Source organism: Myotis lucifugus, unplaced genomic scaffold (assembly GCF_000147115.1).
Source record: "Myotis lucifugus unplaced genomic scaffold, Myoluc2.0 scaffold_89, whole genome shotgun sequence".
Lineage (NCBI taxonomy): Eukaryota > Metazoa > Chordata > Mammalia > Chiroptera > Vespertilionidae > Myotis > Myotis lucifugus.
The window spans coordinates 4,343,996-4,356,638 of NW_005871137.1; the positions used below are offsets into that span (position 1 = coordinate 4,343,996).

The following is a 12,643-nucleotide window of genomic DNA, read 5'->3' on the forward strand; positions in this document are numbered from 1 at the left end:
CTCTCAGCCCGGCCTGTGGCCTCTCGTAATCTGGGACCCCTCGGGGGAATGTCCAACTCTCATAATCTGGGACCCCTCGCTTCTAACCACCTGCCTGCTCGCTCCTAACTGCCTGTTTGCTCGCTCCTTACTGCCTGCCTGCTCGCTCCCTATTGCTTGGCTTGCCGCTCCTTAGCACTGCTGTGGAGGGAGGCGGGAGAGGCTCCCACCACTGCCGCTGCCAGCTGTGAGCCAGCTTCTGGCTGAGCGGCGCTCCCGCTGTGGGAGCACACTGACCACCAGTGGGCAGCTCCTGCATTGAGTGTCTGCCCCCTCGTGTTCAGTGCTCATCATAGTGACTGGTCATTGTGGTCGTTCTGCCATAATGGTTGCTGGGCTTTTATATGTATAGATAGTATATGATAACAACACTCAATTAACATTTAAATAGTTTGAGGGTATATGTATAAATTATTTTTCAACCTTCTCTATATGAGGTTTTTTTCGTTTTGTTTTGTGTTGCTTTAATTATTAAAGTTAAGTTGCGATCAAGTCTATTTTTGTTCATATAGGAAATACTTTTTTTATAGCAAGGAAAGAGTGTAGAAAGAGCGCATAGATTTAACTGGAATTAGCTAAGTAGATAATATAGTCAAACCTCAGTTCTTGAATGTCTCCCATCTCAAACAATTTGCTTCTCAACCTGACAACCCTTTCATGCTCATGATACCTGTATGATTAATCAGGTGTCTCACAGGCGGCAAAGAAGAGAATGAGCAAGTATGAGTCAGTTTACTGCTAAAACTCATGTTGTTAATATCTCAGAAAATTGTGCTGTGAATATGTTCGTCTTTTTTTGCTTTTGTTGCTGCTTATTAATATTAAATTTTCTTTACTGTACATTTCACTTTTAAATTTTCATTTACATTTCATGTCCTTTTTATTTTTAAAGTGTTTATAGATTAGACAGTACATTATACATGTACTATATATAAGAAAGGTTAAAACAGGAAATCATTTAGGGGTCTGAATGGATTAATTCATTTTACATTATTTCTAATGGGAAAAAATGATTCAGTTTTTGATCAGCCTTCCAGAAATGAATACCCTACTCTTCTATATTTATTCACTCTATTGGTAATACCCATTTTCCAGAAAATGCCTGTTATGATCGTTCCCATTAATATTGCTTGCTTGGTCCACTAGAATGAAGTGCCATCAGGGCAGGTATTCTTGTCTGTTTTACTCATTGGTGTATTTCCAATGCCTAGAACAATGCCTGGCACATAGTAAGAGCTAAATATTTGTGGCATCAATAATTGAACATATGTAATAACGTATGAAATGCAATGACTGTACTATTTAAAGGATTTCCTTTTTTTCTTATTGATAATTACAGACTGCTTAGAAACAAATGACTAAAAGACCATAGTAAATGTTGAGGAACTTAAAGTTTACTTTGTTTTCATAGCAGCTGTGGACAAATTGAATGTAATTGATGATGAAGAAGAAGAAATTAAGATATCAGAGCCTGAGCCTGTTTATATAGATGAGGTAGAGCCCTTCTTTTGTTTAATAGTTAAATTATCACGACTTTTAAAATGCACTGTCCTTGAAAATGCTTGGAAAGAGTAATTTCTATGTTCATTGAAATGAAAACTCTAGTGAGTTTTTAAAGTATCCTATTATTTTTTAGGATAAGATGGATAGAGCCCTGCAGGTACTCCAGAGTATAGATCCAGCTGATTCCAAACCAGACTCCCAGGACCTCTTGGACTTAGAAGGTACTTAGTGAATATGAGGGATTACTTTACTGTCCTATAATGTTTTAGTGGTTTATAACATCTTAAATTTCTTCTACCTTGTGTTTGCTTGTAGAGATTAGAAATCTGTGGCGGGAAACAGAGTAGTATAGTTACACAGTAAACATATTACTTGGAGATTGTTGTTATAAACCTGCCTATCCTCTTCCAGAAGAAAGTCTTTGTGTTTCTGTAATCCCACTAATGAAATTGCCTGAAGAGATTGGCAGTCTAAAAAAGGACAGAATAAGAAATAACAGCCTATTAATAACTTAATTGAGTCAAAATATTAAAAATTCTTATTCCTGTCTTTATTCTCTTGTATAATTTTAAAGGTCAAAATTATACATGATCTGTGTTAACTTTGTAATGTAGTCATTTGATGCATACTGATGTCTTTATAGTCCTCAAGGAATTGAAACAAAGCAAATGTTTTTATGCCTTTTAAAAAAATTCTTTGAGGGAAAAATCTTTACCAATGGATAAATCTTAAATCTTTCAATAAAAGAAAGTCTAGTTATGACTATGGAATATTCTAGTCATTATATCAGTGTTTCATTTGGAAATACACATGTTTAATTTTGAAATGGCTTAAATAAATGAAAAATGTTCATATTTCATCTCTTCATAATTACATATTTTATACACTGACTCAAGTTTATTTTACTTAGCTAATGATAGTTTCCTAGGTATTTTTAAGATTTTGAGATAACTCCAAATTTCACAGCCTGTAAAACTTAGTACTTTTAGAGAATACAGTGGAATTTCTGTTTTTTTTTACTTTGCCTTTGGTCACATATTAATATTGGTGCTGAATAGTATTAAAATTAGGTCTTATATAGTCCTTCCTCTAGCATTCTCTTTGTATTATGCATGGTGTTGCATAGTGGTGCTCTGTTGTTAAACATTGTTTAAATTTACTTAAACTGGTTTAAGTTTAAAGATTTTAAAATATGTTTATATTTACAGGTATCTGCCAACAGATGGGTCCAATGATAGATGAAAAACTTGAAGAGATTGATAGGTGAGATTCTTTGTGGTCAGTCTGGTCAATCTATTGAAATTACTTCTCAGTTTCTCAAACTCTTACGAACTAGTAGCAAAGTGCTACTTATTATTTTGGTAAAAAAAATTTTTTTTTCATGGCAACAGAGTATCTGTAGAAGCATGGACTCTTGTTCTTATGGTGCCAGTCTTCATTTTCTTCCTTGGGCTGGAATTGCTGGATAATAAATAATGAAGAATAAATTTGTATAGAGTGCAAAATGAGAACAGGGATCTTAGCCAAGCATTGTCTTGTTATGTGATGAGAATTAGTATTTGTAAAACTTTCAAGTGAAATTTCCCTTTTATTTGTGAAGCTAAATCCAATGAACATACCTTCTCTTATTTTGCTTCCTTGTATTTCTGTTGTGTTTTTAAGTTCATTATCCCAGCTACTCTTACTCTTCCTTAGAAATATCAGCAGCACGGAAAGATAGGCTATCAGGGTATTGATCTATTTATTTATTTTTTAGCCCCTTCTGTTCCTCAGAGCTTTCTATCTGAGGGAGAAGTAATAGTGAAGGGAAGATAAGGATAATAGTGTTTCATAGTCATCCCTTTTTAGATTCTGTTTATTGAACTGCTGTATAAAGCCGCACAAGAACAGGGGCTACTTTACTTACTGCCTTCACCAGAGAAGGGTAGTAGCAGCAAGTTTTTCTTGTCACTGGAGATTATAGTCTTTGTTCCGTCGGGCTTTTGTAATATATTCTTTGTATTTTCTACAGAAATGAAAAATACATCCCTGTTGGACTTAATGAAATGATAGTGATAGTCTCATCACATTTTATTGTTCTTATTTTGAGGAAAGCATTAACTATCTATTTAAACATTTGCTACTTTGGTTTCGGTGCAGGGGTGTTAATGGTCAATGAATGATCAAACTGGAAAAGGAGCCTGTGGTTAATTCTTAGCCATACTTCTGTTAGCATGGACACTAATGTCTGAAGCTTCCTGTGTGGTTTACAACTGATAGTTCTGAAAGTATGACCTACCTCATACAGTCACACATGCAAGAGAGGAAACAGCATATTTTGTTTGTTTCAGGTATAACATTCTTAAAGAGGAAAGGTGACAAGTCTTGATAGGTCTCAGGCCAGGTCATTTATTTGAGAGCCCTGTGTCTGTCTGTTTGCTGGCCTCTGCCTCTTGTCTCTTAGGCCTCTTGCGTATATATGAAAAAGAGCTACTTTTAATAAACAGGCTTGATGGATGCCTGATAAAGTGACCATGTAACTTTTATGAACTTGTCAGTTGCAAAGGGAGTTCTTTATTCCTCCCAGTGGAACAGACAGACGGGTACCAAGTCAGAAGGATTTTCTCTGGAATTCCTTGGGCAAATTGAAAATATATTCTCTTATTTGGATTTGTTTTTACATAATAAGGTATTTCGTTTCACTTACTTTCTCAAAAGCAATCAACAAATAAGAGCAGTAGAGACTAGTTTATATAACATTTTCATTTTCAGGGATAATTATTTAAAAAATTTTCAGTTGATCCTTTCATGAATATAAGCAAATGGAAATATGCATGATTTTGTTTGTGACTGTGTTTTTATTTCAGTCATATTGTATTTCATAGCAGACTCTGGGCCTTGCCTGAGTTCTTTCTTCTACTAAGATTTTTAATTAAGGCCTGGACTCTTCCCAAAATTGAGAATTTTTTTTTTCTTTGTAATTGAGTTTCCAACAGAAATCTATAACACATGGAACAAAAGTCTCCTAGCACCAAAATTATGATTTGATTGCATTTTATGAGGTGTGGAAAGGACTAGTTTTATGAAGTCACATTAGCTAGTTATTATAAGAATTAAATAATTCCTCCTCCTGTTTTCCCGTTTTGAATATTCTTTCATTGTACAAGGTGGGGCAAAAGTAGGTTTACAGTTTCTCGTATGGAAAATAATTAATATAAGAATAAGTTCTGTGTTTTGCATACTCATAACTATAAACCTACTTTTGCCCCACCCTGTATATAAAGAACTATTTAAAATATGAATAGAAAATGTGCTAAATTTGCCTAACTGGTGTGGCTCAGTGTTGGAACGTCAGCCTATGAACCAGGAGGTCACGGTTTGATTCCTGGTCAGGGTACATGCCCGGACTGGGGGCTCGATCCCCAGTGGGTGGTGCGTAGGGGGCAGCTGATCAGTGATTCTCTCTCATCATTGATGTTTCTCTCCCTCTTCCTTCCTCTCTGAAATCAGTAAAAATATATTTTTTAAAAATGTGCTACATTAAAAAATAATTTGTGTTGCTAAATATATGCTTAAAAACTATGAAGAGTATTAAAGTGCTTTTCTTCTATATCAGGAAGCATTCAGAATTGTCTGAGTTGAATGTAAAAGTCTTAGAAGCTCTGGAACTCTATAACAAATTGGTGAATGAAGCACCAGTGTATTCAGTTTATTCAAAGCTCCATCCTCCAGCACATTACCCACCTTCATCAGCTGGGGTTCCAATGCAGGTGAGCCTCTTTTTTTAGAATATTTTTAAAATTAAAAAAATAGTTGCCGAAACCGGTTTGGCTCAGTGGATAGAGCGTCGGCCTGTGGACTGAGGGGTCCCGGGTTCGATTCCGGTCAAGGGCATGTACGTTGGTTGCAGGCATATCCCCAGGGGGAGATGTGCAGGAGGCAGCTGATCGATATTTCTCTCTCATCGATGTTTCTGACTCTCTCTCTCCCTTCCTCTCTGTAAAAAATCAATAAAATATATTTTTAAAAAAATAATTTAAAAAAGTTTTAAAGCATGGTATTAAATTTTCTATGGTTCATGAATAAAATTATAAAACTCATTTTTGATAGTCAAAAAGTATTGGCTAAATAATTAGTGCTCACCAGGACAAATTAGATACTGATATTTCACAAATACATTTTAGTGCATTTTTAACAAAATAAAGAGACTACTAAATATATGAGAGGACTTTGGTTCTTTTTATGCTTTGTAAATATAAAGCATAAATCTTTAAAGTATATATAAGTCCTTTTTGTAAGTATAGAGTATAGATCCTTAGATTTTAGGACACTGTGAAACATATCAGAAGTTTTCCACATGAGGTACTGATGCTGTTCCTATTGCTCAACAAGCAAGATTTAACATTTCTGTCAAGATTTCTTTGACTTGTGTGATTATTAAAAGGTTTAGTTAATGAACTACTTTTGTTCTCAGATCATGTTTTATGTTTTCTTAGATGCATGACTTAAATTGGTAAAATTTCATGTATCATGAGGATATGATGCCGGCTTATTGATGCAGGTTCAGTAAGCTATACATGAACAGCATCTTTTCGCAGGACTTTACACCTTATGTATGCTTCCCAGCTGAACTGAATACTTATTTATCAGTTTCCAGTATTCTGAAGCCTTTTTCAAATTTCAGCCAGTTAGCAATTGAATTCAGAATGAGCTTTGATGAACAGAATTCATGTTAATTTATGAAAACTGGTATGTAAAGGATGGTGTGAAGGAGAGGCCAAAAAGAGAAGAGAATGTGGTTGCGTAACCTAGATGACTTGAGATAACATAATTGTTAAGTAGAAAAAGAATAGTTACTATGGTAACTGTCACATCAAACAAGATGCCTTTATCAAATATGCTATGCCCTTAACTTTTAAAAATGATGGAAGAGTCATTACAATGAAAGTAGAAAGGATTTCTGGGTGCAGAAGACATCTGGAGTATATTCAATATTGCTTCTCTTTTCAGAGTTATTTGCTGCTGCTGTGAAAATGGAACAAAATAGAAATGTCTACCATTTATATTAAAAGAATTATATTATTTTTGCTTCTCTGTATGTCTGGAAAGGGTTGTCATTCTTATGTCAGGTTTTTGTGTTTAGTTGCATACGATTTACAACCTGTACTTTGCTACACACAACTCAATTATTTAAAAAGAAAATCATAAATTCCCATAGATTGGCACTCCACTTTCTATACTGGGGTGAATGGATTGGTAAAACCAAGAACATTTTATTTCATTTAGGTCTTTAAATATATTGTTAGATAGATGTTTGGGAGTTCAGTGAGTCAATTTTTCTCTTTGTTAATAGACATACCCAATTCAATCACATGGTGGAAATTATATGGGTCAAAGCATTCACCAAGTTACTGCTGCCCAAAGCTACAGCCTAGGACCAGATCAGATTGGTCCACTGAGATCTCTGCCTCCAAATGTGAATTCCTCAGTGACAACGCAGCCTGCGCAGGCTCCGTATATGAGGTAAGTTTTGGGAGCTGTGTTAATTGTATAATTGGGTGCATTCCATTTTCACAGACTTTCAGAAGGAGAATAAGTAGACCCTTTTCTTTGTAATAATAGTGCTATCTTTTACTGTTGAGATAAAGTTATAGAACTGCCCATTCATAATTTCATGAAGTCAGAATGATGCTGCTCTTAGCTTTGTTACCCACACTAAGACGGTTGCCCATGGCTTATAGTCTGGGTCCTGGAACAAAATAAAGCTAACTGTCCACAGGGACCAAGCCCATGATATACTTTAGCATATATATATACTTTAGCATGGTGCTGTAATCAGACTAGCAAAGTAGTCCCAGACATATTTATCGGTATGCATGCCTAAAATCAGAAAACTGTTATCTTGACTCTTAAAGAAGTGTGTTTGAGTTGGGGAATTTGTGGTCTAATTTTTTATGATAACACTTCTATTCTGAAAATCGTATTTAAATCTTGCTTTCTATTAACTTTGCTTAGCCACACCGAATGTGCACTCCATATAATCATGTGTAGATGATCTCTGAGGTCTCTCCCTACTCTTAAATTCCATAAGTATACATTTTAGCTATCTGGAAATTAAATAAACTTGTTCATATTGGTGTTTGATTAAATGCAGAATTTTGTTATCTTGGGTAACACTAAGAATTATAGAGAAGAAACAGGTAGTGCAAACATTAATCCTCCTATACTGTGAGCAGTGTATTTGGTGTAATTTAAAATTACATATCTTTTAAGATAAATGTATGTAGTTACAGGAACAAACAGAAGTCCTGTAATTTAGTGTAGTTTTTCAACTTAGTTTTCTTTTAATAGTGTTAATAAGTAAACTATAGGTCAGAACTATGTTGCAGGTAGATGCAGGTTCCTATGTAGAGTACACCATTCTCTCTGCCTTCATTAATTTTATGTAGGGATTTAGATTAGGCTGGGCAGCTTTGAAAGTGCTCTACCAAAGGAAAGAGGAAAGAATATGTGAGGAAAACAGGTGGGCTCCTCCATGCTGAATGGAGAGATGAGGAAGGGAGAAAGAACATGGACTAAAGGTGTACTTGAGCTCCCCAAAAGATTTTTAAATTATTTCAGATTAAATGGACCTTGTTATCTTATATTTTTTACTTTTTGAGTACTTTCTTCTTACCAAATACAAAAATTACATTAACTAGTTAACTGCCACGTGTCCAAAATGGAAACCATCCCCACACACCATGATATTTTGAATTTAATTAAATCATCTGACTCTGGAGTTGAATGAAGGATGTCATCTTCTTGCGAGGTGCATGGTTCGATCATTTCTTCATATGATGCCATTTATGGGGGTTGAATTTTATTTGCGCAATATATTGCAACAATAAATTCAATAATAAAATAATGACAATTTTCAATTCTACGGAAATATCAACAAAAGCGAGCGCAAAATAAAAATAAACTGTCGACATGAAAAGCCTCAAAACACTAAATTTTGTTGATGCTCCAAAGACAAAATCTGTAAAAAAATAATGAAGAATGCACACCATGTTTACCATTTAGGCGTGAAATTCATGATAACACAAACAAATCTCAACGAACAAAAAAAAAAAACCTCTCAAGTGTCGCAGTGTTTCTCTTGCACGTCTGAGTGGCAGCCCTATATGTTGATATTGGAATTTCTTCCATATGCGCCGGAATATTTACGAATTTAAGTTACCATAATTTTCTTTACAAACCCAGAGATGTCACTAACAAGTCTGATTTTAAAATTGGGCGACCAGAGTTGATATGCGAGATTTGTGGTTATAGATGCGCATGGCATGTGGGGAAGGTCTGCCACTTGTGTCTTATGGCGTACAAAGGGTTAACAGTGTTAGATAGGTAGAGTGAGTAAATCACAATTGGAATAGCAGAGGTAATAAACTTGAAAAGATAGAAAAGGCATTTTTATTTTCTCAGGATGATTGATTTCTGACCATAACCTAGACTATGCAAAGTAAACATGGTTTTCTTTTTAAAATCTTGTTTGTAGCCCTGGACAAGACCCTGTTTCCAATCCTACTTATATGAACCAGAACTCTGCCCTTCCATCAGCTGCTGGCACAGCTGCTTACACGCAGCAGATGGGGATGTCTGTGGACCTGTCATCTTACCAGAACACTGCGGCCAGTCTGCCACAGCTGGCAGGCTTCCCCATGGCAGTTCCAGCGCACGCCATGGCCCAGCAGCAAACAAATTACCACCAGCAGCCCCTCCTTTAGAAACAAGTCAGGCGTTTTCTTGAAAGCCTTTCTATGTGTATTATTCGACCAATATAACTCTAATCTGAAAATATTAAGAGGAAAAAAAATTTTTTTTTGAGGATGGACCATGAATAAATAAAGCACAAAAACTCTTACTCTACTAGTCCATAAAAGGGTTTTTATCAGTCCAGTTTGTTTGAAGTCAAACTTTTAAACAGAGGCAGCTTCCAATTAGTTTTGTCTTAATTTCAAATTTCTCTACACAAATCTGGATACCCAATAAGTAGCCTTATGACATTAAACAGCATGATATGTTTACGTTTTATAAAGAAACCATCCTTTATCCCTAAAATGTCATGTTAATTGGGAGAGCACCGAAACCTTTAAATATATTTTGTCTGCATATTTTTTTTCAGTTTCCCACACACCATTATTTTTAAAGGCAAATATCTTATTGTGCAAGCATTTATCTTGCCAACATATTTCCTTTTGGCACCTTAAATTGCAGTTGTATTTGCAGTACTGTCAGTTTTGCTCTCAGTGTTATGTTGAGTAATAATTAGCATATCATTGTCTACAGTAGCAAGAGAAATTTGGAAGGAACCAAGTGTTTTCTGTTATTAAAAGTGAAGACCATGTAAATGCAGATGTGTGATAAAGCACTTAGCTAGTCCCCCGTCATGCCAGTAGTGGGCTAAGGAGTGCCCCAGAAAACATTTCCATTCCCTGGAGAACATTTCTTTTCCTGCAAGGGTCCCTGGAACTTAGAATTGCCACTGTACCGAACTTTTCAAATGACTGGCCATTCTGGGTTGAAGATGTGGTCCCTGTGTTTCCTTCATGCAGTGGGTGTGAAGAGATGCTGCATTTCCTTTTTACCATAACATGTGAATTTGAGCCATGAGACATTCCTAATAGTTGGATGTGATGGATGCCAACCATGGATGATAAGTGTGTTTTTATTGATACATGCTGCTTCACAGGTGATTCAAGTACCATTGCTGTGCCAGGCTGTCGAAAAATTGGGCCATTTCTTTCTGAGCCTATGGAATAACAGCAGGCAGTGGATTGATAGGGAAGCTATCAAGACAGTTTTTCTGAAATCTACATTTTAAATGAGCTTATAGTACTAACAGATTCCACTGTAGGAGTTGGGTAGTGACTCAATAGGGATTGTTTTCTTTTCTAAAAATTCCCACACTACTGCATCATCTACCAATTTTTTAGATAACACAAAATAGAAAATGCAAATACATATGCCTTCAGATATATAATACTTAGACGGGGAAAAACGATAAACGTAAGTTTAGTTTTAAAAAGTTAATTATATGGAAGCAAGATTTCTATATTACTTTTTAAAGAAAGCCCTTAATCATTCTACTAAGAATCCATATGAAATAGTGCTCTACAAATTTTTATCATTTACTGTTTAAAGAAATTTGATTCTAAGTATATTCCTTTTTCAAGGAAACAGTATCCTAGAACAACATGGTCTATATACTACTTGGTTTACATTTAAAGGGAAAAACAAGCAGTTTGTTCTGTTTTTCATCCAGTGTTTCTTTTCCTTCCATGTGAATTAAATTATATACTTATAAAAAATTCTAAAGTGGCACCTTACCTTTTGGAAACAAATCTATTCTTTAAAGAATGCAAAACACAAAAAACATTTACAAAGCTGCTCTTGATAACAGTTAATGTTTGCATATATATATGGCAAATATTTTTTTCTCCCAAACAATATTTAATAAACAGCTATTTTAATATTTGTGTAAATATTTTATGTATAATTGTCATTGGAATTGTAAAAGCTTAATTCTTCAGAAGTTGAACTAGTATAAATATTGCACACCCACTAAATCGAGATCAGCCAATTGAGTAATTTTGGAATAATGTAACATGCAACATGTATATAAATAGTGTATATTGGCACTTATCTGTGAAATTTTATACATTCAGAAGTTTCTTCTCCCTCTTAAAATAATTTTATTTTTGCCATATTGTAATGAAGTTTGTGTTGCAGGTTGTTGATAGTATGAAAATGTTATTAAATTGGTGTACTGAGATCTTTTTAGTGTTGAGAAATACAGGTTGTTATTTTTCTTTTCTATGATCTTAGGGATTGTATTTATTTTAAAACCTGTTTATAATTAAATGTTTTCTGCCAAAGGAACTGTCTAACATCAGATTTCTACATTGGATTCATACTTACTGTTTTGATAATAAAAATAACTTCTGCTATTTCACATGAAGTCTTGGCACATCAGAAAGAATTCCTGAAATTGCAATTTTCATTAATCTAGAAAACTTTCCCCTGGGTGTTAAAATATATGAAGCGGGATATGGTTTTTTGTTGTTGTTAATCCTCACCCGAGGATATTCTTTGCATTGATTTTTAGAGAGAGTGGAAGGGAGAGGGAGAGACAGAGAAACATTGATTGGTTGCCTCCTGCACATGCCCAACCTGGTGGAGGATCGAGCCTTCAACCAAGACGTGCCCTTGACTGGAATCGAACCTGCGGCCCTTCAGTCCATGGGCTGACATTCTATCTACAGAGCCAAACTGGCTAGGGCTGGATATGTTCTTATAGTGTGGAAAATGTAGTCTACCAACATTGTCTTTTAATTTGATGATTTATTTATAAAATTACCTGAACATGAAATGGTTATAATTATCAATTATGATAATTGAAAGATACATTGTCATCATATGCAATTTCAAGTAGTTGATTTTTGACCACATAGATTTCATTGTACATTTTGAAGATGTTTGGTTATAAAATTTCACCTTCCAGGTTGTTAACAAATTAATTTTAAATGTTAAAAAAATTATGACTTGGGGACATTTTAAAAAGTTTTTCATAGTAAAAATTGTATGTGTCAAGTCTCCTGACTTCCAGGAGAGAATTTATTGAAGTTATTTTTGTAAGTAACAAATTATAAAGAATAGAGCACCGATCTATTTGTCATACTTTGTTTCTATCAAAAGACATTTTCCTCATTTGCTTCCATCAGTTTTAGTCAATAAAGGGGAGGACCCAGTTCTAAGGGTTTGATTTTTAAAAATTTATTTTCTTTTGAAGATTAAAAATTTATTTTTTAAAGTTTCGCCAGAAGAATTAATTCTAATATTACCAAGCTAAATTTGAATTAGACTTTTAAAAAAGCCTTACTGTGTCAAAAAGAGAAATTATGTTGCTGACATAGTGTAATGGGATGAATAGTGTCCCCCCAAAATTCATGTTAACCCAGAATGTCAGAATGTGACCTTATTTGGAAAAAGTCTTTGTAGTATATAATTAAAGGTTTTGGGGTGACATCCTGGATTTAGGTAGATCCTAAATCCAATGACTGATGTCCTTATAAGAAGAGAA

The 12,643-nt window shown here is 34.7% G+C and overlaps 1 protein-coding gene across 4 annotated transcripts in view; it reads left to right on the forward strand.

Annotated features, from left to right (window-relative positions):
- STAM2 (signal transducing adaptor molecule 2) overlaps positions 1-12,225 on the forward strand; it is a 37,788-nt gene extending 25,563 nt beyond the window's left edge. For 3 of the 4 annotated variants that reach the window (XM_006091277.3, XM_023756120.1, XM_023756119.1), the window contains 6 exons: positions 1,451-1,533; positions 1,676-1,763; positions 2,751-2,805; positions 5,138-5,291; positions 6,875-7,044; positions 9,059-12,225. In XM_006091277.3, coding sequence (XP_006091339.1) covers positions 1,451-1,533; positions 1,676-1,763; positions 2,751-2,805; positions 5,138-5,291; positions 6,875-7,044; positions 9,059-9,287 — 779 coding nt within the window. In that variant the 3' untranslated portion in view covers positions 9,288-12,225. The remainder of the gene's footprint in view (positions 1-1,450; positions 1,534-1,675; positions 1,764-2,750; positions 2,806-5,137; positions 5,292-6,874; positions 7,045-9,058) is intronic. The other variant, XM_006091278.3, reaches the window with a different exon arrangement.
- The last annotated feature ends 418 nt before the right edge of the window (positions 12,226-12,643 follow it).